This window comes from Salvelinus namaycush, unplaced genomic scaffold, assembly GCF_016432855.1.
Source record: "Salvelinus namaycush isolate Seneca unplaced genomic scaffold, SaNama_1.0 Scaffold383, whole genome shotgun sequence".
In the NCBI taxonomy this organism is placed as follows: Eukaryota; Metazoa; Chordata; class Actinopteri; order Salmoniformes; family Salmonidae; genus Salvelinus; species Salvelinus namaycush.
In genome coordinates this window covers 182483-209488 of record NW_024060819.1, presented here as the reverse complement: position 1 = coordinate 209488, position 27006 = coordinate 182483, and the positions used below count along the sequence as shown (strand labels likewise).

The 27006-nt window shown below is 47.7% G+C and overlaps 1 protein-coding gene across 1 annotated transcript; it reads right to left on the bottom strand.

Moving 5' to 3' along the window:
- Window positions 1-1617: 1617 nt before the first annotated feature.
- Window positions 1618-27006, bottom strand: LOC120040819 (basic salivary proline-rich protein 1-like). Its single transcript, XM_038985840.1, has 4 exons — window positions 26863-27006; window positions 25368-26045; window positions 2913-3164; window positions 1618-2567 (listed from the first exon to the last, which is right to left on the bottom strand). Exons 2-4 carry the CDS (start codon window positions 25963-25965, stop codon window positions 1618-1620), a joined length of 1800 nt encoding a protein of 599 aa, XP_038841768.1. The 5' UTR covers window positions 25966-26045; window positions 26863-27006.

Sequence of the window (27006 nt, the reverse complement as noted above, 5' to 3'; positions counted from 1 at the left end):
CACACCTACAGCTCTGTTTCTCATGACTGCATCTGTGTGTTCGTCTATAACCCCACACCTACAGCACGTTTCTCAGACGCTCTGTGTGTTCGTCTATAGCACCCACACCTACAGCATCTGTTTCTCAGGACTGCTCTGTGTGTGTGTTCTCTGATACAAACACCACGACCCTACAGCATCTGTTTTCTCAGGACTGCTGCTCTGTGTTTCGTCTATAGCACCTACACCTACGCATCTGTTTCTCAGGACTGCTCTGTGTGTTCGTTTTATGCACCCACACCTACAGCCTCTGTTTTCTCAGGACTGCTCTGTGTGTTCGTCTATAGCACCCCACCTACAGCATCTGTTTTTCTCAGGACTGCTCTGTGTTTTCGTCTATAGCACCACACCTACAGCATCTGTTTCTCATGACTGCTCTGTGTGTTCGTCTATAACCCCCCACCTACAGCATCTGGTTTCTCAGGACTGCTCTGTGTGTTCGTCTATAGCCCTACTACCTCAGCATCTGTTTCTCAGGCTTGACTTTACGAGTTCCAAATAGCACCCTATTCACTACATGCGCACAGATGTCTTGGCTCCTCAATAGAACATCTATATCTGGTGTGTGTGTGAGGCTTGTCAGTCTTCCCACGGCTGGTCACCTGCACTTGGGATGAAAGCTAATGATCCCTCTCTCCTCTACTCTCCTCCTTGAAGGTCCTCTGTACCCCTCCTCCTCCACTCCCCTCCTCTCCTCCTTGAAGGTCCTCTGTACCCCTCCTCCTCTCCTCCTCCTTGAAGGTCCTCTGTACCCCTCCTCCTCCTCTCCTCCTTGAAGGTCCTCTGTACCCCTCCTCCTCTTCTCTCCTCCTTTGAAGTCCGCCTGTACCTCTCAACTCTCCTCCCTTTCTGCTCCCTTCCTTGCACCCTCTTCTCTCTCTGCCCTCCTTCATCCTTACCTCTCCATCTCTCTCTTTCTCCTCTGTCATTTTGTCGTTTTATGTATTACTCATGTTTCCTTCTGCAGAGTGGTTGGTCTGTCTGATTACTCTCCTCTCCTATAGACCAGGGCCCTTTGGGCCTCTAGTTAAAGTGTGCCCTACTATGACCAGGGCACTTTGGTCCTCTAGTTAAGGTAGTGCACGTACTATAGGACCAGGGCCCTTTGGTCTCTATTAAAGTAGTGCCTACTATAGACCCGGGCCCTTTGGGCCTACTAGTTAAAGGTAGTGCACTACTATAGACCAGGCCCTTTTGGGCCTCTAGTTAAAGGTAGTGCACTAACTTAGACCAGTGCCCTTTGGGCCTCTTAGCTTACAGGTAGTGCCTACTATAGACCAGGGCTCTAGTTAAAGGTAGTGCACCTACTATAGACCAGGGGCCCTTTGGGCCTCTAGTTAAAGGTTAGTGCACATGCAGGGAATAGGGTGCATTTGGGACACAGGCTCTTTTGCATGGAGGGGATTTGTCAATATAAGGATCTATTTGTCTAGATATTAATACACAGACCCATAATAGACAGATATTTTTTATGTTTTATTGGCAAGGACAAATATTCTCAATGCGGACCGAGGCGTTTAAGACCAATTCAGAATGAACCAGACCAGGGGACAGGGCTTTTGCTTGTAGGTTTCTAGTCTAGTCTGTCTGGGGGGAGGGCCGAGCTGTTCCTGTCTGGGGGGGGAGGGGGGAACGCGAGGGCTGACGCGTCTGTCCCTGGGGGGGAAGGCTGCGCGGTCCCTGTCTGGGGGGAAGGGCCCGCGCAATTCTGTCTGGGGGGGAAGGCCGACGCGGTCTGTCTGGTGGGAGGGCCGACGCGTCTGTCTGGGGGGGAGGGCCGACGCGGTCTGTCTGGGGGGGAGGGCCGACGCGGTCTGTCTGAGGGGGGAGGCCGACGCGGTCTGTCTGAGGGTGGAGGGCCGACGCGGTCTGTCTGAAGGGGGGAGGGCCGACGCGGTCTGTCTGAGGGGTGAGGGCCGACGCGGGTCTGTCTGGGGGGGGAGGGCCGACGCGGTCTGTCTGGGGGGGGAGGGCCGACTCGGTCCCTGTCTGAGGGGGAGGGCCGACGCGGTCTGTCTGGGGGGAGGGCCGACGCGGTCTGTCTGGGGAGTTGGAGGGCGCGACGCGGTCTGTCTGGGGGGGAGGGCCGCGCTCTGTCTGGGGGGGAGGCCGACGCGTCTGTATGGGGGGGGAGGGCCGACGCGGTCCTGTCTCTGGTGGTGAGGGCCGACGCGGTCCCTGCTGAGGGGGGGGGGCGACGCGGTCTGTCTGAGGGGGGGGGGGGGCGACGCGGTCCCTGTCTGAGGGGGGAGGCACGCGGTCTGTCTGGGGGGGGTGGATGCCGACGCGGGTCTGTCTGGGGGGGAGGGCCGCCGCGGTCTGTCCTGCGGGGGAGGGCCGACGCGGTCTGTCGGGGGGGAGGGCCGTGTCTCTGTCCTGAGGGGGGGGGGTGGGGGGGGGGGGGCGACGCGGTCTGTCTTTGAAGGGGGGCGACGCGGGGCTGTCTGAGGGGGGAGGGCCGACGCGGTCTGTCTGAGGGGGGGGAGGGCGACGCCGGTCGTAGGGGGGGTAAGGGCCGACGCGGTCGTCTGGGGGGGGGAGGGCCGCGCGGTCCTTCTGGGGGGGGGGGGAGGGCCGACGCGGTCCTGTCTGGGGGGGGGGGAGGTCCGACGCGGTCTGTCTTGGGGGGGGGGAGGGCCGACGCGGTCTGTCTGAGGGGGGGGGCCGACGCGTGTCTGTGAGGGGGGCGGCCGACGCGGTCCCCTGTCTGGGGGGGGGGGGGGGGGGGCCGACGCGGTCCTGTCTGGGGGGGGGGGGGGGGGCCGACGCGGTCTGTCGGGTGGGGGGGGGTGGGGGGGGGCCGACGCGGTCCCTGTCTGGGGGGGGGGGGGGGGGGGGGGGGGGGGGGGGGGGGGGGGGGGGGCCGAACGTACGCGGGTCCCTGTTGTCTGGGGGGGTGGGGGGAGGGCAGACGCGGTCTGTCTGGGGGGAAGGGCCGACGAACAGAAACGCTGTCTGTCTGGGGGGGGGGGAGGGCCCGAACAGCGAGGGCTGATGCAGTCCTGTCTGGAGGGGGGGAGGGCCCGCGCCGGCTAGGGCTGATCGCGGTCCTGTCCTGAGGGGGGGAGGGCCGCCGCGGGTCCTGTCTGAAGGGGGAGGCCCGCCGCCGCAGTCTGTCCTGAGGGCTGAGAAAAACAGTTTACACAAGGGAGAAATGTGTCGCCAAGAGAGAATGAGGGGGAGTGGATTGACATTTGTTTTTTGTATTTTCTCCCTTTCTCTATGGTTCATGAGTTCGCACCACATAGACAAAAGCAACCCCTATACAAATTGCACTCTATCTATCATGTTCTCGCTCTCTCTCTCTATTCTCGGTTAGGTTTCTGTTTCCTCTCTCCTTCACCTCTTTCTTCCCTTGTCTCTTCTGTTCTTCTCTCTGTTTAGGCCTGTCTCTCTTCTCTCGTGTTTAGTTTCTGTTGTAACAGTTTTGCAATGTGTGTGTGTGTGTGGAGTAATGTACAGCAGCAGAACACAGTACAGCGGGGCAGCTTCATCACATTCTAGCTGAAGTTGTAGAGACAGAAATAAATGAGTGGAGTGTTGAAGGACAACGATAGTGAACTAGAGGAAAGACCTCACTTGGCTTTTGGAAGAGAGGACAGAAGAAGAGTCTCTCAGCTGAGCCCTGTCTGTCAGTGAAGCAGGAAGAGGGGGTGAAGAGAGAGAGAGAGAGGAGGACAGAAGGAGAGTCTCTCAGCTGAGCCCTGTCTGTCAGTGAAGCAGGAAGAGGGGGTGAAGAGAGCGAGTGGAGAGTAAAGGAGAGAAGGTTCGTGTGTGTGTGTGTGTGTGTGGTTTACATGTGTAGTGTTGGTGAGGTCTGGTTTTAGAGTGTAAGCGTTAGGGAGTGGCCTGTGTGGGGTTTACATGTGTAGTGTTGGTGAGGTCTGGTTTTAGAATGTAAGTGTTAGGAAGTGGCCTGTGTGGGGTTTACATGTGTAGTGTTGGTGAGGTCTGGTTTTAGAGTGTAAGCGTTAGGGAGTGGCCTGTGTGTGTGGGCCTTGTTTACTGGCTGTCTGGGTGGGCTGGCTTTGGAGCAGGAGGAACAAACAGGGGGGTGTGTCAGCAGCACACAGAGGGTTTTTCCAACAATAGTCCCTGTTTAGTGTATACGTTTAGACAGAACACGAGTGACCGAGAGGTCTATGGGTCCTGTTTAAAAATCACTATTACCAGAGCTTATTGGGTCATGTTTAACACTAGTGACCCAAGAGGTCTATTGGGTCCTGTTTTAACCTAGTGACCGGAGCTCTTTTTGGGTCTGTTTAACACTAGTGACAAGAGGTCTGTTGGGTCTGTTTAAACACTAGTGACCGAGCTCTGTTGGGTCCTGTTTAAACACTAGTAACCTAGAGGTCTATGGGTCCAGGGTCCTGTTAACACTAGTAACCACAAGGTCTATTGGGTTCCTGTTTAACACTAAGTAACCAGAGAAGGTCCTGTTTGGGTCCTGGTTAACACTAGTGACCAGAGGGTCTGTTGGTCCTGTTTAACCACAGTAACCAGAGGAGGTCTGTTGGGTCCCTGTTTAACACTAGTGACCAGAGTCTATTGGGTACTGTTTAACCTAGTGAACCAGAAGCTCTGTTGGGTCATGTTTAACACTAGTGACCAGAGCTCTGTTGGGTCCTGTTTAACACTAGTGACCAGAGAGATCTATTGGGTTCCTGTTTAACACTGTGACCAGAGAGGTCTATTGGGTCCTGTTTAACCCTAGTGACCAGAGCTCTGGTTGGGTCCTGTTTAACACTAGTGACCAGAGCTCTTGTTGGGTCCTGTTTTAACACTAGTGACCAGAGTAGGTCTATTGGGTCCTGTTTAACACTAGTGACCGAAGCTCTGTTGTCCATGGTAACACTAGTGACAAGCTCTGTTGGGTCTGTTTAACACTAGTGACCAGAGCTCTGTTGGGTCCCTGTTTAACACTAGTGTGATCGTGCAGAGCTCTGTTGGGTCTGTTAAACCACTAGTGACCAGAGAGGTCTATTGGGTCCTGTTTAACACTTTGACCAGAGTCCTGTTGGGTTTTCCTGTTGTAACACTAGTGACCAAGGAGCTCTATTGGGTCATGTTTACCACTAGTGACCATAGAGGTCTATGGGTCCTGGTTAACACTAGTTACGGCAGAGAGGTCTATTGGGTACTGGTTAACACTAGTGACCACGTTAGTCTATTGGGTCCTGTTAAAACTAGTGACCAGAGCTCTGTTGGGTCCTGTTTTAAAACACTAGTGACCAGAGAGGTCTATTAGGTCCTGTTTAACACTAGTGACCAGAGCTCTGTTGGTCCTGTTTAAAACACTAGTGACCAAGAGGTCTATTGGGTCCCTGTCCTAACACTAGTGACCAGACTCTATTGGGTCCTGTTACACTAGTGACCAAGCTCTATTGGGTCCCTGTTAACACTAGTGAACGCAGAGAAATCTGTTGGTCCTGTTTAAATCTATTGACCAGAGAGTCTGTTGGGTCCTGTTTTAACACTATGACCAGGAGATCTATTGGGTCCTGTTTAACACTAGTGCCCAGAGAGGTCTATTGGGTCCCCTGTTTTAACACTATGACCAAGAGATCTATTGGTCCTGTTTACCACTGTGACCAGAGCTCTTCTTGGGTCCTGGTTAACACTAGTGACCAGAGCTCTATTGTGGTCCCTGTTTAACACTAGTGACCAGAGCTCTATTGGGTCCTGTTTAAACACCTAGTGACAGAGCTCTATTGGGTCCTGTTTAAATACTAGTGACCAAGAAATCTGTTTGGGTCCTGTTTAACATTCTATGACCAGAGAGTCTTTTGGGTCCTGTTTTAAAACTAGTGACGCAGAGAGATCTATGGGTCTGTTTAACACTAAACTAGTGACCAGAGAGTCATTGGGTCCTGTTTAACACTAGTGACCAGAGAGATCTATTGGGTCCTGTTTAACAACTAGTGACAAGAGAGACTATTGGGTCCTGTTAACACTAAGGACCGAGCTCTGTTGGGTCCTGTTTACCACTATGACCAGAGCTCTATTGTGGTCTTTTAACACTAGTGACAAGAGCTCTAATTGGGTCCTGTTACCACCAGTGACCAGAGAAATGCTGTTGGGTCCTGTTAACACTAGTGACCAGAGAGATCTATTGGGTCCTGTTTTAACCCGATTGACCAGAAAAAAAGAAGGGTCTATTGGTTCCTGTTTAACACTAGTGACCAGAGCTCTGTTGGTCCTGTTTAACACTAGTGACCAGAGCTCTATTGGTACCTGTTTCCACTAGTGACTCAGTAGCTCTGTTGGGTCCTGTTTAACACTAGTGACCAGAGCTCTATTGGGTCCTGTTTTAAACACTAGTGACCAGGAGAGGTCCTATTGGGTCATGTTTTAAACCTAGGGACCAGAGAGGTCTCTTGGGTCCTGTTTAACACTTGACCAGAGAGGTCTATTGGGTCTGGTTACACTAGTGAACAGAAGAGGTCTTTGGGTCCTGTTTAACACTAGTGACCAAGAGGTCTATTGGGTCCTGTTTAACACTAGTGACCAGAAGCGCTATTGGGGTCCCTGTTTAACACTAGTGACCAGAGAGATCTATGGGTCTGTTTAACACTAAGTGACCAGAGAGATCTATTGGGTCCTGTTTAACACTAGTGACTCAGGAGGTCTATTGGGTCCTGTTTAACCTAGTGACCGAGAGGTCTATTGGGTCCTGTTTAACAGCTAGTGACCAGAGAGGTCTATTGGTCCTGTTTAACACTAGTGACCAGACTCTATTGGGTCCTGTTAACACTTGTGACCAGAGCTCGTTGGGGTCCTGTTTACCACTATTGACCAGAAGAGGTCTGTTTGGGTCCGTTTAACACTAGTGACTCAGAAAGAGGTCTGTTGGGTCCTGTTTTAACACTAGTGACCAGAGAGGTCTGTTGGTCCTGTTTAACACTAGTGACCAGAGACGTCTGTTGGGTCCGTTTAACACTAGTGACCAGAGAGGTCCTGTTGGGTCCTGTTAACACTAGTGACCAGAGGGTTCTGTTGGGTCCTGTTTTAACACTATTGGACCAGAGAGGTCTGTTGGGTCCCTGTTTAACCTAGTGACCAGAGAGGTCTGTTGGGTCCTGTTTAAACACTAGTGACCAGAGAGGTCTGTTGGTCCTGTTTTACACTAGTGACCAGAGCTTCTGTTGGTCTGTTTACACTAGTGACCAGAGAGCTCTGGTTGGGTCCTGTTTAACCTAGTGACCAGAGCTCTTTGGGTCCTGTTTAAAACACTCCGTGACCAGAGAGGTCTATTGGGTCCTGTTTTTTTAACCCAAAAAAACTGAAAAACTTTTTTGTTTACTTTTTTTTACTTACTACTTTATTGTCCCCCATGGGGAAATTTTGTTGCAGTGTCATGTACACATTTACAGTGGCGTAAATAACAAAACAAGATTGACAAGACAACTTTCATAACTCACGCACCAATACAACAAAATTAGAGTAAGAAATAGAAATTAAAAAAAATAAACACATTTAAAACATTTAAAAACATTTTAAAACAAGACTAGCCTGCTGGCCTTAAGTTCAATGGGAACATTTGCCGCTATTTAAGAGGGTATCACACCTGGCACAAATGATTGTCCTTCGTTCTATTTTTCCTGCTGAGGGGTGCCCTATACCTGCGCCCAGAGGGAGTAATTCCAAGTCCAGGTACAAGTGGGTGACTTGGTCTAATGATTTTGTGAGCCTTTACCCCGGATGGCCCTGACCTTAAAGATCTCATCAGGCCTGGTCTGTTTTGAACTCCAAGTACCATTACTTGCTGTGGTAATTGAATCCTTCTCAGCATGTTTCTCTCTGAACTGACATTGGCATTGCCAAACCACAAACAATACAAAGTTAAAATACTCTCAATAAAGGATTTGTAAAACACGTCAATATAGTACAGTCTATATTAAAAGACCCACTTATTTTTAGAAAGTACAGTCTCTGTTGGCTCTTTTTGTAATCTGGTCTGTACATTTACTCACTGAAGTTTTAACTGTCAAAAAGACACCCAGATATTTATATTCCTCTACATTTTCTATATCTGCCTCTGATATGATGTTGCAGAGGTAGGTGTTGTACGCGTTTCCTGAAGTCGATGCACATCTCTTTGGTCTTGTTAGTATTGAGGACCAAGTGTGATTCCTCACAACAACTCTACAACGTCATCTAGGAACCAGGGCCATGATGTTCCCTTACGTCATCATGCAACAGGCTGATCAAGGCAGTGTCAAATCAGCGAACTTAAAACGAGTGTCAACTGTCAGTATGGACTAGTACAACTATTAGTGTAACAGATGTACAGAAGTGGGGACAAAACACATCCCTGAGGAGAGCCTGTGTTGGTATTTGCGTAGATCCGACACATGGGGACCTATTTTGACTCGCTGTGATCGTTGGCTCAGGAAGTCCAACAGCCACAAAACCAGCCCCCCCCATCTAAGAAAAGTCCGAATGAGTCTTCTGTGCCAACGTGAAAGGAAGGGTAGACTCTGTGCCAAAGCGAAAAGAACAAGACACGAAAAATGAAAAAACAAGGGGGGGAAGAAAAAAAAACCAAAATCTGTGCCAAAAAGCAATAAAAAAAAACCGAAACAAAACAAGCACACGACAGAGCACTAAGAGTGAAACAAAATAAAAAAAATACCCACAAAACAAAACACACACACGGAAAAACCATGAAAAAAAAAACCAAAAACACACACAAGGCCAAACAGCCAGAAGATAACACAACCCAAAAGGAAGCCATAAAAAACGAAAAAACGACACACCAAAAAACAATAACCAAAAACAAAAAAACAAAGATCAAAAACAAAACATGGCCAGAGAGGTAGGGGACCAAAGGGATTACACACTACCAAAGGGGGGATGAAAAACAGACCAACAATTCAAAAAAAACATACAAAAGAAAAAAAGGTACCACAGAAAACAACAAAACCCAAAAAAGAGAGGAAAAATGTTGTTTTTGTTTAGGGCGGATTGTGTTGAACAGAAGAAAAGTCACAAACGACCCGACTTGATTTGCACCGTTCTAGAGGTCTATAGACCATGTTAAGGAGGTAGACTGGCATCATCAACTCCTCTGGTGGTCTGAAGTCAAACTGAATGGTCGAGGAGCTTCTGGGTGACACTGAGAATATGACTTTCACAATTTTCTCTCAAGGCATTTCATAACTAAGGAATGTCAAAGCGACAGGGCGATAGTTCATTCAGCACAGAGGGATCGATACTTTTAGAATTGGTATAATTATTGATTTTTTTTCCACATACTGGAACTGTTGCTGGTTGAGTGAGGATTGGAAAATGTCTGTAAAAACACCAGCCAGTTGTTCAGCACAGTGCTTTAACACATGCCCACTTATTTTGTCTGGGTCTGGGCCTGGGCTCTGGTCACACTAGTGACCAGAGCTCTGTTGAGTCCTGTTTAACACTAGTGACCAGAGCTCTATTGGTCCTGTTTACCACTAGTGACCAGAGTGCTCTATTGGGTCCTGTTTAACACTAGTGACCAGAGCTCTATTGGGTCCTGTTTAACACTAGTGACCAGAGAGGTCTATTGGGTCCTGTTTAAACACTAGTGACCCAGCAGATCTTTATTTATAATTGGGTCCTGTTTAAAAAAACACTAGTTGACCAGAGCTCATTGGGCTCCTGTTTAACACTAACTAGTGCACAGAGAGATCTATTGGGTATTTGGGTAAATTGGGATTATTCTCATTTGTGTCCTGTTAACACTAGTGACAATCGAGGTCTGTTGGGTCCCTGTTTAACACTCGTGGACAGAGAGTTCAATTGCGTCTGTTTACACTAGTGACCAGAGCTCTGTTGAGTCCTGTTTAACATAAACACTAGTGAACCATATCTTTTATTGGGTCCTGTTAAACACTAGTGACCAGATTCTTTATATTGGGTCCCTGTTTTTAACCAAAACACTAGTGACCAGGAGATCTGTTTGGTCCTGTTTAACGCTAGTGACAGGATCTTTTATTGGGCCCTGTTTAACACTAGTGACCAAGGGAGGTCTATTTGGGTCTGTTTAAACACTAGTAAACCAAGAGGTCTGTTGGGTCCTGTTTAACACTAGTAAACCAGAGGGTCTATTGGGTCTCTGTTTAAAACACTAGTACCAGAGCTTTGTTGGGGTCCTGTTAACACTAGTGTACTATAAGGGAATAAGGTGCCATTTGGGACATAGAGAGACATGAGGATCATTACATCACTATTGTTACTACTCAGAGTTGGGGGGGGGCAGAGAATGAAAACAAGAAGGGCAGAAGGGGAAAGTCAAATTTAGGAGAGAGGGAAAGGGGGATGTCATTTCAGTCCTGTGTTCCTAACAATGGGAAGCGCTACTTTATTGACACCACACACACACACACACACAGCACACACACCACAAACACAACACGACACACACACACACACACACACACAACACACTGTGCTGTCAGTCACACATGTGCCTTTGCTTATTCGTTGTTTTTGTTTTTACGAAATCGTTTTTAAGTGTGTCTGTGGCGAAGCCTCATTGTATTCTAAAACAAAAGGCTGGTGCTGAAGTCGGTGTTGTGTTCAGATATCTAAGATCTTCCTGTGTGTCTCTCTCACCTCTCTATCCTCTCGTCTCTCCATCCTCTCTCTTCTCTCTCTCTTCCTGCTCTCGCTTAAACACTCTCTCCCCCCTCTCTTCCCATCGGCCTTCTCTCTCTCCTCTCTCTCTCGCTTCTCTCGCTTATCTCTCTCTCGCTTCTCTCTCTCTCTCCTTACTTTCTCGCCTCTCAATTTCTCTCGTTTTTAGATGTGAAAAGTTAGTAAGAAATAATCTCACCAACTACTGATGAGAGAGATGGGAGGGAGAACGATATGAAAAAGAGGAGGCTAGAAGGGATGTGTTATGAGGGATGGAGAGATGAAGGGGGGGGGGTGAACATGAAGGAAGAGACGTGAGGGGGGCTGGTGGATGGCGTAGAGAGAGGGTGCAATGTGTTGGAGGGAGAAATGGTGACAAAATAATGGAGGGAGGAGGAGAAGAGGAAATGGATAGAAATAGCTGATGCACTCTGAAGCTGATCCCTCTCTCTTCTCTCTCTCTCTCTCACATCCCCTGTGTCTCTCTCTCTCTCTCTCTCTCTCTCTCTCTCTCTCTCTCTCTCTCTCTCTCTCTCTCTCTCTCACAGTCCCCTGTGCCTCTCTCTCTCTCATCTCTCCTCTTCTCTCTCTCTCTCTCTCTCTCTCTCTTCTCTCTCCGTCTCTCTCACATACCCCTGTGGTCCTCTCTCTACTCTCTCTCTCGTCTCGGCCTTCTCTCTCATCTCTCTTCTCCTCTCTCTCTCTCTCGCTCTCTCTCTCACATCCCTGTGTCTTCTCTCTCTCTCTCTCTCTCTCCTCCTCCCTCCCCTGTGTCTCTCTCTCCCTCTCACTCTCCACTCTCTCTCCTCTCATCTCTCGTCTCTCAACATCCCCTGTGTCTCTCTCTCTCCCTCTCTCTCTCTCCTCTCTCTCTCTCTCTCTCTCTCTCTCTCCTCTCTCTCTCTCTCACCATCCATCCCTGTGTCCTCTCTCTCTCTCTCTCTCTCTCTCTCTCTCTCTCTCTCTCTCTCTCTCCTACTCTCTCTCTCTCTCTCTCATCGTCACATCCCATGTGTCTCTCTCTCTCTCTTCTCTCTCTCCTCCTCTCCTCTCTCTCGCTCTCTCTCTTCTTCTCTCTCTCACATCCCCTGTGTCCTCTCTCCAAATATCTCCTCTCTCCTCCCTCATCATCTCTCTCTCAACATCCCCTGTGTCGCTCTCTCCGCTCTCTCGTCTCTCGTCTCACTCCCCTGTGTCTCTCTCTCTCTCTCTCTCCTCTCTCACATCCCCTGTGTCCTCTCTCTCTCTCATTCTCTCGTCTCCTCTCTCTCTCTCTCTCTCTCTCACACCATCCCACTGTGTCCTCCTCTCTCCCCCTCCTCCTCCTCTCTCTCATCTCCCTCTCATCACATCCCCCTGTGGTCCTCTTCTCGTACTCTCTTCTCTCCTCTCTCCTCACCATCCCCTGTTGTCTCTCTGTGTCTCTCCTCTTTCTCCTCTACTCTCTCTCTCTCTCCCCCCCCTCCTAACTCTCTCGTCTTCTCTTCTCTCTCTCTCTCTCTCTCGCTCTCTCTCCCTCCTCACATCCCCTGTGTCTCTCATCTCTCCTCTCTTCTCTCTCTCTCTCCTCACATCCCCTGTGTCTCTCCTCTCGTCTCTCCTCCTCTCTCCTCAACATCCCCCTTGTGTCTCCTCACCATCTCTCTCTCTCTCACATCCCCTGTGTCTCTCTCTCTCTCTCTCTCTCTCGGTCACATCCCCTGTGTCTCTCTCTCTCACCCCCTGTGTCTCTCTCTCTCTCTCTCTCTCACATCCCCTGTGTCTCTCTCTCTCTCTCTCTCACATCCCCTGTGTCTCTCTCTCTCTCTCTCTCACATCCCCTGTGTCTCTCTCTCTCTCTCTCTCTCACATCCCCTGTGTCTCTCTCTCTCTCTCTCTCTCTCTCACATCCCCTGTGTCTCTCTCTCTCTCTCTCTCTCTCTCACATCCCCTGTGTCTCTCTCTCTCTCTCTCTCTCTCCCCGACATCCCTGTGGTCTCTCTCTCTCCTCTCTCTCTCAACCCTCCCCTGTGTCTCTCTCTTTCTCTCCTCTCACATCCCCTGTGTCTCTCTCTCTCTCTCTCTCTCGACATCCCCTGTGTCTCTCTCTCTCTCTCTCTCTCACATCCCCTGTGTCTCTCTCTCTCTCTCGCTCTCTCTCACATCCCCTGTGTCTCTCTCTCTCTCTCGCTCTCTCTCACATCCCCTGTGTCTCTCTCTCTCTCTCTCTCTCTCTCACACAATCCCCTGGTGTCTCTCTTCTCTCTCTCCTCCTCTCTCTCTCTCTCACATCCCCTGTGTCTCTCTCTCTCTCTCTCTCTCTCTCTCTCACATCCCCTGTGTCTCTCTCTCTCTCTCTCTCTCTCTCTCTCACATCCCCTGTGTCTCTCTCTCTCTCTCTCTCTCTCTCTCACATCCCCTGTGTCTCTCTCTCTCTCTCTCTCTCTCACATCCCCTGTGTCTCTCTCTCTCTCTCTCTCTCTCCCCTGTTCCTCTCTCCTCCTCCTTCCTCTCTCTCTCTCCACATCCCCTGTGTCCTCTCTCTCTCTCTCTCCTCTCTCCTCTCACATCCCCTGTGTCTCTCTCTCTCTCTCTCTCTCTCTCTCTCACATCCCCTGTGTCTCTCTCTCATCCCGCCTCACCACCATCATCCCCCTTACAGCTGATGCACTCTGAAGCTTTACATACAGAAATCAATAGCAGTCAGAGAACCACAATCTATTCTCTCCATCGCGGTCTCCTCTCTGTCCCACCATCCCCCAGTCTCCTCTCCTCCCCTCCATATCTCTTACCCTGCCTCTGTCTCCTCTCTCTCCCCTCCCTCTCTGTCCCACCTCCCCCAGTCCTCCTCTCCATATAGTCTTACTTACCATGCCTCTGTCGCCTCTCTCTCCTCCCCCTCCTCCAGTCGTCTCCTCAGTCTCTCCTCCTCTTATTTATTTTCCACATCCCCATGGCAACCTGACACATCCACTCTATCCCCCCTCACCGATTGGCATCCCCTGATACATCCACTATATCCCCCCCAACTCGTCATCTCAACCCGATGGCATCCCTGACACACCACTCTATCCCCCCCTCACCCATTGGCCTCGCCCTGACCATCACTCTAACCCTACCCCCCCTCACACCCATGGCAACCCTGACACATCCACTCTAGCCCCCCTCTCAGAACCCCATGGCCATCCCTGACCAAGTCCACTATATCCCCCATCTCACCCATGGCATCCCTGACACATCCACTTATCCCCCACTCACTCTCACCCATGGCATCCCCTGCACAACATCCCACTCTCATCTCTCTCTCTCTCATCTCTCTCTCGCTCTCCTCATTCTCTCTCTCTCTCTCTCTCATCTCCTCCTCATCTCTCATCTCCACTCTCTCTCTCTCTCTCTCACATCCCCTGTGTCTCTCTCTCTCACATCCCCTGTGTCTCTCTCTCTCACATCCCCTGTGTCTCTCTCTCTCTCTCTCTCTCTCTCTCTCTCTCTCGCTCCTCCTCCTCTCCCCCTCTCTCTCCTCTCCCCTCTCTCACATCCCCTGTGTCTCTCTCCTCTCTCTCTCTCTCCCTCTCTCCCTCAACAACTCCCTGTGGTCTCTCTCTCTCGTCCTCTCAACATCCCCTGTGTCTCTCTCTCTCTCTTCTCTCTCTCCCTCACAAATCCCCTGTGGTCTCTCTCTCTCTCTCTCTCTCTCTCTCTCCTCTCTCCTCGTCTCTCTCCTCTCTCCTCCCTCTCGTCTCTCTCACATCCCTGTGTCTCTCTGCCCTTCCCCCTGGGTCTCTCTCACAACTCCTCTCTCTCTCTCTCCCTCGTCTCCTTCTCCTCTCTCTCTCCTCTCTCTCTCCTGTCTCTCTCTCTCTCTCATCACATCCCCTGGTGTCTCTCTCCCTCTCTCTCCTCTCTTCGTCTCTCTCTCACATCCCCCTGTGTCCCCTAACAAACCCATCTCTCCCATCTCTCATCCCCTTGTGTCTCTCTCGCCTCTTCTCTTCGTCTCTGTGTCTCTTCTCTGTGTCTCTCCTCGTCTCCAAGCCTTCTCGGTCCTCTCCTCCATCTCTTCTCTCTCCCTTGTCTGTGTCCTCTCTCTCCTCTCTCTCTCGTCCCTCCTCTCATCTCCTCACCCCTCTCTCTCTACTCCCCCTGGTGTCCTCTCTCCCCCCCCCTGTGTCTCTCCTCGTCTTCTCCTCTCTCTTCCCGTGTCTCTCTCTGTCTCTTCCCCTGCCCCTGTGTCCTCTGTCCATCTCTCTCCCTCCCAACTCTCATCTCTCACCTCCTCTCTCACATCCCCCTGGTGGTCTCTCTCCTCTCTTCTCTCCCTCTTGTCTCTCTCTCTCCTCTCCTCTCTGTCTCTCTCTCTCTCCCTCTCGCCTCTCTCTCCCCCCTCTCTCCCTCCTCCCTCCCTCCTCCCTCTTCTCTCCTCTCCTCCTCTCCTCTTCCTCTCCTCTCCTCTCTCTCTCTCCTCTCTCTCCCCCTGTGTCTCCTCCTTCCCTCTCCTCCCCTGTGTCTCGTGTCGTCCCATCTCGTCTCCCTCCTTCTCTCGTCTTCCTACTCGTCTCCTCTCCTCCTCTCTCTCCCTCTCTCTCCTCTCTCTCCTCCTAAAAATCCCCCTGTGTCTCTCTTCCTCCCTCCGTGTCTCCTCTGTGTCTCTCTCCCCCCTATCCCCCTGCCCAACATCCCCTGGGTGTCTCTCTCTCTCCTCCCTCTCCCCCTCGTGTCTCTCCTCTCTCGTCTCTCTCTCCTCTCTCTCTCCTCTCCTTCTCTACTTCTCCTCTCCTCTCCACTCTCCTCTCTCTCTCTCTCTCTTCCTTCCTCATCTCTCCCTCTCCTCTCTCTCTCTCCCACCATCTTCCCCCTTACTAGCTGATGCACTCTGAACTTAAACAAAAATCATAGAGTCAAGAGAAGCCACAATCTATCTCTCTCCATACTACTCGGTCTCCTCTCTGTCCCAACCACCATCCCCCAGCAGGTCTCCTCCTCCCCCTCTCCTCCCCTCCTCCTCCTCTCCTCCCTCCATATATTCTTACCCATGCCTCTGTCTCCTCTCTCCTCCCCCTACCTCCCTCTGTCCCCCACCATCCTCCCCCCCACCATCCCCACCAGGTCAGTCCTCCTCTCCATATATCTACCCATTAGCCTTTCTGTCTCCTCCTCGTCTCCCTCCTCTCTCTTCTCATCTCCCTCTCTTTCTCCTTCCTCTCTCTCCCCCTCCTCCCCTCTGTCTCCCCTCTCTCTCCCTCTCTCTCTCTCCCCATCCCCTCTCTCTCTCATCTCCCTTCTCCCCCTTCTCTCCTCTCGTCTCTCTCTCACCCGTCTTCACCTCTGTCTCCTCTTCCCCCCCCTTCCTCTCTCTCCCGTCTCCGTCCTCTCCATCTCTCTCCCTCTTCCCCCCCCTCCTTCCAGTCTCTCCAGAGTCTCTTCCTCTCCTCCAGTACTCCTCCTCTCCTCCTCCTCCTTATTTATTTTTCCCTCCACATTCCCCCATGGCAAAAAACCCTGAAAACATCCAAACTCTAATCAAATCCATAAAAACCAACAAAACGGATCCACTTATCTATCTCCCCCCCAAATCCCCCCCCCCCCCCTATGTCTATCAAAATCTCTCTAAAATCCCATCCGACCATCGAACTTCTATATCAACCACTTCCACCTACTATCTGCTTCCCCTCTATCCCCCACTCTATAAAATCCCACTCTAATCCATCCACCACTGTCTATCCCCCCATATGAGGTATTCTCTTACATGGTTACAGGGGGGGGGGGGGGGGGTATATATACATGTGTGTGTGTGTAGAGGATATGGGGATATGAGGTATTCTCTTACATGGTTACAAGGGGGGGGGGGGGGTGTATATATATGTGTGTGTAGAGGATATGGGGATATGAGGTATTCTCTTACATGGTTACAGGGGGGGGGTGGTGTGTGTATATATATATATATATATATATGTGTGTGTAGAGGATATGGGGATATGAGGTATTCTCTTACATGGTTACAAGGGGGGGGGGGGGGGGGGGGGGGGGGGTGTATATATATATGTGTGTGTAGAGGATATGGGGATATGAGGTATTCTCTTACATGGTTACAAGGGGGGGGGGGGGGGGGTGTATATATATTAATGTGTGTGTGTGTGTGTGTGTTGTGTGTGTGTGTATAGAGGATATGGGGATATGAGGTATTCTCTTACATGGTTACAAGGGGGGGTGGGTGTGTGTGTGTGTGTGTATATATATATATGTGTGTGTGTGTAGAGGATATGGGGATATGAGGAAACAGGCCCTCCAATGACAAAACACACACGCTACAGACATAGGAACTTGTGACTTGGCATTGTGTGTGTATATTTTTCAGTCAGTCATTCACCTCTCCAGATCGAAATCCGTTTGGACAGAAATGGCCATTCAAAAAAATCAATTTACGCAATTCTGCATGGCACAGATAATGAGCTACTGTTTAACCAATCTAGGATCAGCTTCTCTCCCCCAACCATTACTTTAACCATTATATACTAATTTAACCACAGACCTAGGATCAGCTTCTCTCCCCCAACCATTACTTTAACCATTATATACTAATTTAACCACAGATCTAGAATCAGCTCGCACCCCCCCAACCCCACGCAGAAAAGACTCGCTGCGTTTTGTAAACAAAGATCCAAAATGCTTCTTATCAAAATTTCTGTTCGGCTTCAGTTGAAGTTCTCCACTCAGAGGAAAAATCTTTGCTCTCGTCGTCAGACCAATCAAATTCCCGCATTCAGGAAGGGGCATCCTATCAGCAGACAGCGCTCCGACTGATGTGTCCCTCCCTCCGGTGTAGCAAGTTACAACGCTAGATGAACTTTAAGCAACACATCAGGAAGTGTAGCTACATATACTAACTTAACCACAGACCTAGGATCAGCTTCTCTCCCCCAACCATTACTTTAACCATTATATACTAACTTAACCACAGACCTAGGATCAGCTTCTCTCCCCCAACCGTTACTTTAACCATTATATACTAACTTAACCACAGACCTAGGATCAGCTTCTCTCCCCCAACCGTTACTTTAACCATTAGATACTTTAACCATTATATACTAACTTAACCACAGACCTAGGATCAGCTTCTCTCCCCCAACCGTTACTTTAACCATTATATACTTTAACCATTATATACTAACTTAACCACAGACCTAGGATCAGCTTCTCTCCCCCAACCGTTACTTTAACCATTAGATACTAATTTAACACTAACATTGAGTGGCTGCTGCCAACATACTGACTCAACTCCAGCTCACTTTAATAATGGAAATTGATGGGAATTGATCAAAAATGTATCACTAGCCACTTTAAACAATGCCACTTAATATAATGTATATGTATATACTGTACTCTATCATCTACTGCATCTTGCCATCTTTATGTAATACATGTATCACTAGCCACTTTAAACTATGCCACTTTTATGTTTACATACCCTACATTACTCATCTCATATGTATATACTGTACTCGATACCATCTACTGCATCTTGCACCATCACTCATTCATATATCTTTATGTACATATTCTTTATCCCTTTACACTTGTGTGTATAAGGTAGTAGTTGTGGAATTGTTAGGTTAGATTACTTGTTGGTTATTACTGCATTGTCAGAACTAGAAGCACAAGCATTTCGCTACACTCGCATTAACATCTGCTAACCATGTGTATGTGACAAATAAAATGTGATTTGATTTCCTCTCTCCTCTACCTTTCCTCCACCCCCATGTTCTTTCTCCTCTTGTCCAGAGTTCTCTCTCTCTCTCTAGGCCTGTCTGTGTGTGTTGTCCTCCCCACTTCACACACAAAGCTAATCGTGAATCCCTGGTAGCGCTACACTGTGTGTGTGTGTGTGTGTGTGTGTTAAACTCAGAGCAGCTCTCTGACATCCACTCTCCCAGACAGGTATTTCCAGTCCCAGCGTACCATTCACTGTTGCTCAGCAGACACACACACACACCTGAAACGTAAAATGCCCAAACACACTCAGCATCATTTCATCACTTAATATGAGCAGAATGAGGTAGTGTGTGTGTGTGTGTGTTGGGGAGTTAGCTGTACAGTCTAGAGGGAGAGACTCTCCACAGGTCCTGTTCACTATAGAGCAGAATGAGGTAGTGTGTGTGTGTGTGTGTGTGTGTGTGTGTGTGTGTGTGTGTGTGTGTGTGTGTGTGTGTTGGGGAGTTAGCTGTACAGTCTAGAGGGAGAGACTCTCCACAGGTCCTGTTCACTATAGAGCAGAAAGCCTATACAGTGTTTTCTGGTTCAGTACACGGGCCATTGTGTGAACGGTACTTATATTTTACATACACCCTTCCATATAGCCTAGTTACTATAACAACAACAACTGTCAAACAATGCTCCCCCTACCAATCCGGCTAGAATTCATTTAAAACAAAAAATATTTTGCCTTTTATTTAACTAGGCAAGTCAGTTAAGAACAACATCTTCTTCATAATGACGGCCTACACCGGCAGACGTTGGGGGCCAATTGTATGCCGCCCTATGGGACTCCCAATCACGGCGGTTGTGATACAGCCTAGAAAACCGAACCGGGGTCTGTAGTGACACCTCTAGCAGGGAGATGCAGTGCCTTAGACCGCTGCGCCACCCGAAAACCCTTAATATGTACAGATGGCTAAGTAGCTCTGGATACTAAATATAATTCTATATTGTGACAGAAACCAACTAGACTTCACTGAGTAGTAGGCCTGTAACTACCAGGAAGAACACAATGGTACTGTGTGGTGTTAGTGCTAGAGTGGATGTAATTTAATGACGTGTAGATTCTGTCACCTGATCAACCGGAATGGAACACACAACTTGTCTGGATATTGACCTATATTTAGATGAGAGAAAACAAAGGGAGATTCATTTGTCGTTTTTTCCCCCCCCATTGATCTATAGCTGTCATCTTCTCCAGACTTAATAACTGACTGTGGTTGTTGAACTAGGTTTCAGTTGAGCTCGGTTTGGAACTGAACACGACGTTGCATTCTGGTGAACTACGTTTCAGTTGAGCTCGGTTTGGAACTGAACACGACGTTGCATTCTGGTGAACTACGTTTCAGTTGAGCTCGGTTTGGAACTGAACACGACGTTGCATTCTGTTGAACTACGTTTCAGCTGAGCTCGGTTTGGAACTGAACACAACGTTGAATTCTGTATTTTTACTAGGGTTGCATTTATTAATGCATTCTGCACAACAACAAAAAACATTTTGCAAACGGAAACAAGCTATTCTTATTGGACAAGTTCAGGTTACTCCGTCCGTTCAAGTCCGTTCTCTTCCGTTGGGTGCCTAATGAACATGACCCATGTCGGAATGCTGTATTTGTTATTGTAGCAGGATCTCACTGTTTTTAACTCTGGTAGCGCAGCGGTCTAAGGCACTGCATCTCAGTGCTAGAGGTGTCACTACAGACACCCTGGTTCGATTCTAGGCTGTATCACAACCGGCCATGATTGTGAGTCCCATAGTGCTGCCCACAATTGGCCCAGGATCGTCCAGGTTAGGCCATCATTGTAAATAAGAATTTGTTGTTAATTGACTTGCCTAGTTAAATAAAAGGTTAAAAATAAAGAACATTTTACGTATGGGTGGAGCGGGGAATGGAACCCACAACCCTGGCATTGCCAGCTCTACGCTCTACCAACTGAGCCATACTGGACCACAGTCATGTAACAGCCTACACACAGTCAGACAAATGTGATTATTTACTAGAAGAAAGACTACATCCATGACATCACTGTATTCTGCCATTACTTGTGTCCAGTATTGTAGCCTTGTATCATCTTGTCCATCTTTAACAAAATCCAAGATGGCAGCATGTCAAGTCGTTTGTTTGTGACTAGTACATTTTAACCTACTAATAATCTATTTATTTATGGTTGCGTAACTTCGTTGTTGCGTAGTGCAAACTATTTTATTTTTGCTGGTGTAAAGATCACGGGTCCTCCTCAACTCGGAACTTCATTACTTGAAGTTTACCAAAGTAACCCTATCTCTGGCTGGCCTGAGTTTCTCCTTCGTCCGCGGAGTGTCTTGTCCAAGCTGCTCCTTTTTGCTCTTCGCCTGGCTGTCAGTGGCAGCTCAACCCGTTCTCTCTATCGCCCTCAACACCCAATCTACTCACACGCGCAAACACTCACATTGACTCACATACACGCTGTCCCTCTCTCCACTTACCTTCGTTGGCCTCTTGTTTTTTGGTCAGAGAAAATGACAATTTACGTGGTATTGCTTTGCGCACTGACTTTACTGAACTCTGGAGAAAACGAACATTGTCGCAGGGTGAGTACATCTGACAATGTACTCTCGCGTCCATTAGACATTTTGTCTGCAGGAACTCGCTCTTTTTCACTCGGTCCACTCGTCCAAGTGCCGATGCATTTGTGGCATGATGTGAACAGTACGAATTTGTGTCACTACCAAAGTCTAATGGTTTTAAATGACTGTTTTGTATTGTCTGGAAACTCACTTGTAGAATTCGCTTGCAGTAGGTCTCTTAAAAAAGAGAAGCCGTGCAAGGTTATTAAACAGAGGTGCTTAGTTATTCTTCTGTTGTTGATATCAGGTAACGTGCAACCTAACCCTGGCCCTGATATGCAATGTCTCCAAACCCCCTCTGATTTTAAATCAAGATCTGGTTTTGGTATTTTTCATTTAAATGTACGCAGCCTGTTGTCAAAAATTGATGGGGTTAGGATTTGGGCTAAATCAACTGATGCTGATGTAATTGTGTTTTCTGAAACCTGGCTCAGCAAGTCTATTTTTGATAAGGATATTTGTATAAGTGGTTACAATGTTTATCGCACAGATCGGGTTAAGAAAGGTGGGGGTGTGGCTATATATGTAAAATCTAAATTCCATGTAAGTGTGGCAAAGTCTGAAACTATTTGTAAACAGTTGGAATTTCTTGCTTTAAATATTGAGGTTTCAAAGGGCCTCTCTATAACTGTGATTGGCTGTTATAGACCCCCCTCTGCTCTTGGTGATGCATTTTCTTCTTTGACGCACCTTATGTCTAAACTTCTTTACAGTGAAATGATCTTGATTGGTGATCTCAACTGGTGTTGGTTAAAGCCGGTGTCTGATGATTTAAAAATGTTTTGTAATTCTATGAATCTTACCCAGTTGATTAATTCACCCACTCGCCCAAATCTTAAATGCCCAGATAAATCTACCCTGATTGATTTGATATTGACAAATGTTCCACATAAATATTCTGCGGTTGGTGTTTTTTGTAATGATTTAAGTGACCATTGTGCTGTTGTTGCTGTTAGAAATACTAAGGTTCCAAAGACAAATCCACGTTTTATTCGTAAGAGAAATTTGAAGTGTTTTAATGAGCAGGCTTTCTTTCATGATTTGTTTTATTTTGACTGGAGCAAGATTGAGATTATCCCTGATGTGGAAACTGCCTGGAAATTCTTTCATGATGGGTTTTTCCAAATAGTAAACAAACATGCACCATTCCGCAGGTTCAGGGTTAAAGGGCGGGATAATCCATGGTTTTCTTCTGAGCTGTCTTGTATTATTCACGACCGTAATCTAGCCTGGGCTAAAGCAAGGAAATCTTGTTCTGATGCTGATTGGCTTATTTTTAGGCAGTTAAGAAACAAGTGTTCTTTTCTTCTCAGGAAGGCCAAGTCTGAATATTTTATGTCTGTTACCACTGATAACCTGAATGACCCTAGAAAGTTTTGGAATGCTATTAAGTCTATGTCTGGTAACAGTAATGTTAATGAATTACCGTCATGTGTTTTGAAGGACTCTGTTGCTATATATGACAAAACTGAAATGCTGAATTGTTTCAATGAGCACTTTGTATCATCTGGTAGGCTGTTTGATTCAGTGCCCTCTGTCTCTGTACAGCCCTGTGTGGATGAACCAGTGTCCTCTGTCTCTGTACAACCCTGTGTGGATGAACCAGTGAGAGCTGGTCAAACTTTTAGCTTTCTGCCATTCTCAGTGCAGGTGGTACATAAAGCCCTGAAATCCTTAGATCAAAGAAAGCCTGCAGGTCCTGATGTTTTGGATCCCTGCTTTTTAAATCTGGCAGCTGATTTCATAGCTGAACCACTTACATATCTGTTCAATCTAACCCTGGAATGTAATGAAATTCCAAAGATCTGGAAATCAGCATTTGTCCTACCACTTTTAAAAGGGGGAGATCCAACTCTTTTAAATAATTATAGGCCAATCTCAAAGCTGTCACCCCTGGTGAAAATACTTGAAACCCTTGTAAGTGAACAGCTAAAAGAGTTTTTATTTACTAACTCTATTTTATCAATGTACCAATCGGGCTTCAGGAAGAAGCATAGCACAATTACAGCAGCCATGAAGGTTTTAAATGATATCACTGAAGCCCTTGACAAAAAACAGCACTGTGTCTCACTTTTTATTGATCTCTCTAAGGCTTTTGATACAGTTGATCATGCTATACTGAGGCAGAGATTGTTGAGTGTAGGTCTTTCGGAGCATGCAGTTGCATGGTTTGCTAACTATCTGTCTGATAGAACTCAGTGCACTCAATTTGATGGGCTTATGTCTGTTAAATTGTCTGTCCTGAATGGTGTGCCCCAGGGCTCTGTACTTGGTCCTCTCTTATTCACTATTTATATAAATGATTTAGACAGAAATGTCCAAAATGCACAACTTCATTTTTATGCTGATGATACTGTTATTTACTGTTGTGCCTCATCTCTTACAAAAGCTTTCCAGAACTTGCAAACTGCTTTTTATACTGTTCAACATACCTTGTGTCAATTGAAGCTTATCCTCAATACTGACAAAACTAAACTAATGGTGTTTTCTAATGCAAGAAATAGACCTCTGAACCTTTCACCTGTTACTACCTGTCAGGGCAAGGAGATTGAGGTTGTAACCTCATACAAATATCTTGGAATTCTAATTGATGACGGCCTCTCTTTTAAATTGCATATTCAACAACTTACAAAAAAATTGAAGCTGAAATTGGGATTTTATTTTAGGAATAAGGCCTGTTTTTCTTTTGAAGCCAGAAGGAGGCTAGTATCAGCTACATTTATGCCTTTACTAGACTATGGGGATATTTTATATATGAATGCTTCCGCTCAGTGTTTGAGATCAATTGACACTCTTTACCATGGCACTTTGAGATTTATTTTAAACTGCAAAACCCTTACGCACCACTGCACTTTGTATACCAGGGTTGGCTGGCCTTCTCTAGTCACTCGTAGGCTCAGTCACTGGTATACTTTTATTTACAAAGCCATTTTGGGTTTACTACCTTTTTATTTGGGCATTTTTATTGTTCAGAAATGTGGTGGGTACTCTCTTCGTTCACTGGACTTTATCCTGCTAACTGTTCCAAATGTCCGAACTGAATTTGGTAAAAGGTCTTTTATGTACTCTGCGCCATCGTCTTGGAACACCTTACAAAATAATTTTAAACTGGAAGAACTTGTCCCGATTGGTGTTTTTAAATCACTGATGAAGGATTTTGAGGCTGATTCCCTGACCTGTCAATGTTTTTAATTTGCTGTTTTTGATATTGTTATACTCTTGTGAATTCATGAATGGTTTTTACTAGATTACTTGTAGTTTTTCATGTTGTCTGTCTGTAATTTTTTGTAATGACTTGGTGCTGCCTATCTTGGCCAGGACGCTCTTGAAAAATAGATTTTAAATCTCAATGAGCCCTTCCTGGTTAAATAAAGGTTAAATAAATAAAATAAAAAATCTGTAATAGCTACTACAGAAAGGGAATGACTCTTCTGACCTGTTTAACCCACAGCCAGACAGAGACAGACAGGCAGACGGATAGACAGACAGAGCTAGAGAGGAACAGGCGGAGAGAGAGAGAAACAGGCACAGAGCTAGAGAGAGGAACAGGCAGAGAGAGAGAGAAACAGGTGGAGAGAGAGAGAGAAACAGACAGACACAGAGCTAGAGAGAAACAGACAGACACAGAGCTAGAGAGAGGAACAGGCAGAGAGAGAGAGAGAGAAACAGACACAGAGCTAGAGAGAGGAACAGGCAGAGAGAGAGAGAGAAACAGACACAGAGCTAGAGAGAGGAACAGGCAGAGAGAGAGAGAGAGAAACAGACAGACACAGAGCTAGAGAGAGGAACAGACAGACAGACACAGAGCTAGAGAGAGGAACAGGCAGAGAGAGAGAGAAAAAGACAGACAGACTAGAGTTCATCTCAGTGCATCTTGGCAGCATCATGCACAAAGCTAAATGGAGTGTGTGTGTTAGAGAGCTTGTTCCATGTAACTACTATGTAATAACCATGTAGCTGCAGCTCTGTGGCAGCACATAACAGCGTCTACTTAATTAGAATAGAGCTAATGTGCAGTCACACACACATTACCATGCCAACACGATATAGCTGCCTGCCTAGCCCCACCCCCTCTGCTCTCCCTTTCAGAAGCCCATCCTTAGTGCATTAAACCAGATTGAGTTCTCTGTCTCTCCTCACTGCCCCTCTCTTTCTCTGCCTGGGTATTCTCTGACACACACCAGAGCAGACACACACTGTTGTGTGTCGTCACAGAAACACACACATGTCCTCTGTCTCCTGACACTAGAGCAGATGGTACAACAAGAGACCCTAGAGCAGATTCTCTAGCTGGTCGGGTCAAGGATAGCCAACACACAGACCCAGAAATGAGAGCACTTCTGAGGAAGGAAGGAAGGGAGAGAAAGCTTACCTGCGGGTGAGATGCGATGTGCTCCAAGCGGTCCCGACTGCCTCTGAGCGCCGGGGGAGACGTTAGATCCCGGGGCTCGTATGCTGTGCTGCTCCGTGTGGTGGCTGTGAGCTCCAAGGCAACCCGAGTTGTGCTGCTGTTGATGATGTTGCTGCTGGCTGTGGTGGTGATGGTGGTTAGGTCCGGTTCCCCCGTTGGCATTAATCCCGGGGCCGGTCAAACCATACTGCTGGTAGAATCCAGACCGAGAACGCGATCGAGTCCTGGGCGGCTCCATGGCCATTTGATAGGGGTGGTGATGGAAGAAAGATGAGGCGAGGGGGGATGACGTCGGAGGGGATTGCGGAGGAGAACCGTTGGAGTTGGAAGAACGAAGCGGCAGAAATCCCCTAGCGCCGCTGGTCTGACTGTAGCTGGCTACTAGTCCTCCCCTGCCCCCCTCGGCGCCCCCGTATTCTGTTCGCTCCTGCGACTCGGCTACTGCCCCCGCAACGTCACACAAATTACCCCCTTTTGGTACAGGCTCCGGGGTGGAGGGCAGTCGGGAGAAAATACGGGGTTCCTGAGTCGTCAGTTGACCCGTGGCTGCGATTGGCATTTCCTTTTGGTGGTTTCCTCGTTTTCTTTTCTGTCGTTCTCTGTATTCCCCCGTTTCCTCACCAGAAAATATCTTTCTTTCTAAAAAAAAAAATATAAAAAAAAAATATAAAATACAACTTCGGAACATACAGCTGATGACTGGTTGGAAAAAGTAACGTTAGCTAACTGACCAGCCTAAACAACAACCGGTTTTAAAAGGCTTCTCATAGAACGCTGTTGTTTATAACTACGTAGCTTTCAAATGTCAAACTATTTTGTGACATAGCTTTGTTTACGCTTTCAGGAAACTCCAACCCTGTCTCCATTCCCAGAACTCATGGATCACACAGGACAAAACTGAGCTCGTCCCTTTTCACACAAACACAAACATTTATCCAACTCTCACTTTATAAATAATATATATTTTTGTAAACTACAGCGGTTCAATGTTTTCTAGGAATAGACTCTAACTTAGTTTATTCAGCTAGCTAACTGGGTACAGTATACTTCCGTGAAAACCGCCCAGGGCACCGTATCCTATAACGCCATGGCTAACTAGCATGCTAACTTACAATAACACACGGTTTAGCACCGATACTCGGTTACAACAAACTACCAGTAGTAACACACTACACAGATCATTCGTGGCCGTGTCTAACGTTGTGTAAAGTTTTGGGGTTAGTTTTGATAGTTTGAGTGAGTACGTCGTCAACTTATTCAGACAGTTAGCTAGAATAGTTAGCCAACTAATAGCATATTAGCTAGCCATCGCTCTCTGTCAACGAACCAACCCCTCCTCCCACCGTATGAAACACAGAGAGTAAACCAAGCTAACGTTAACTAGTCACCCATGTCTTGAATTCCCTTTAAAACGACTCTGGTTACCAATATGTAAAACAATAGCGTATAAACTTACCATTAGTAGCTAATGTCAGCTAATTAAGTTTAAAGCTAGTACTAAATCAATTTAGCTAGTTCCCGTCAGTCCCAACGGAGAGAAAGCGTATCCAAACGCAGAAGCCCGGTCATGGCTAGAAGGGATCGAGCTTTTGCCTCTTTA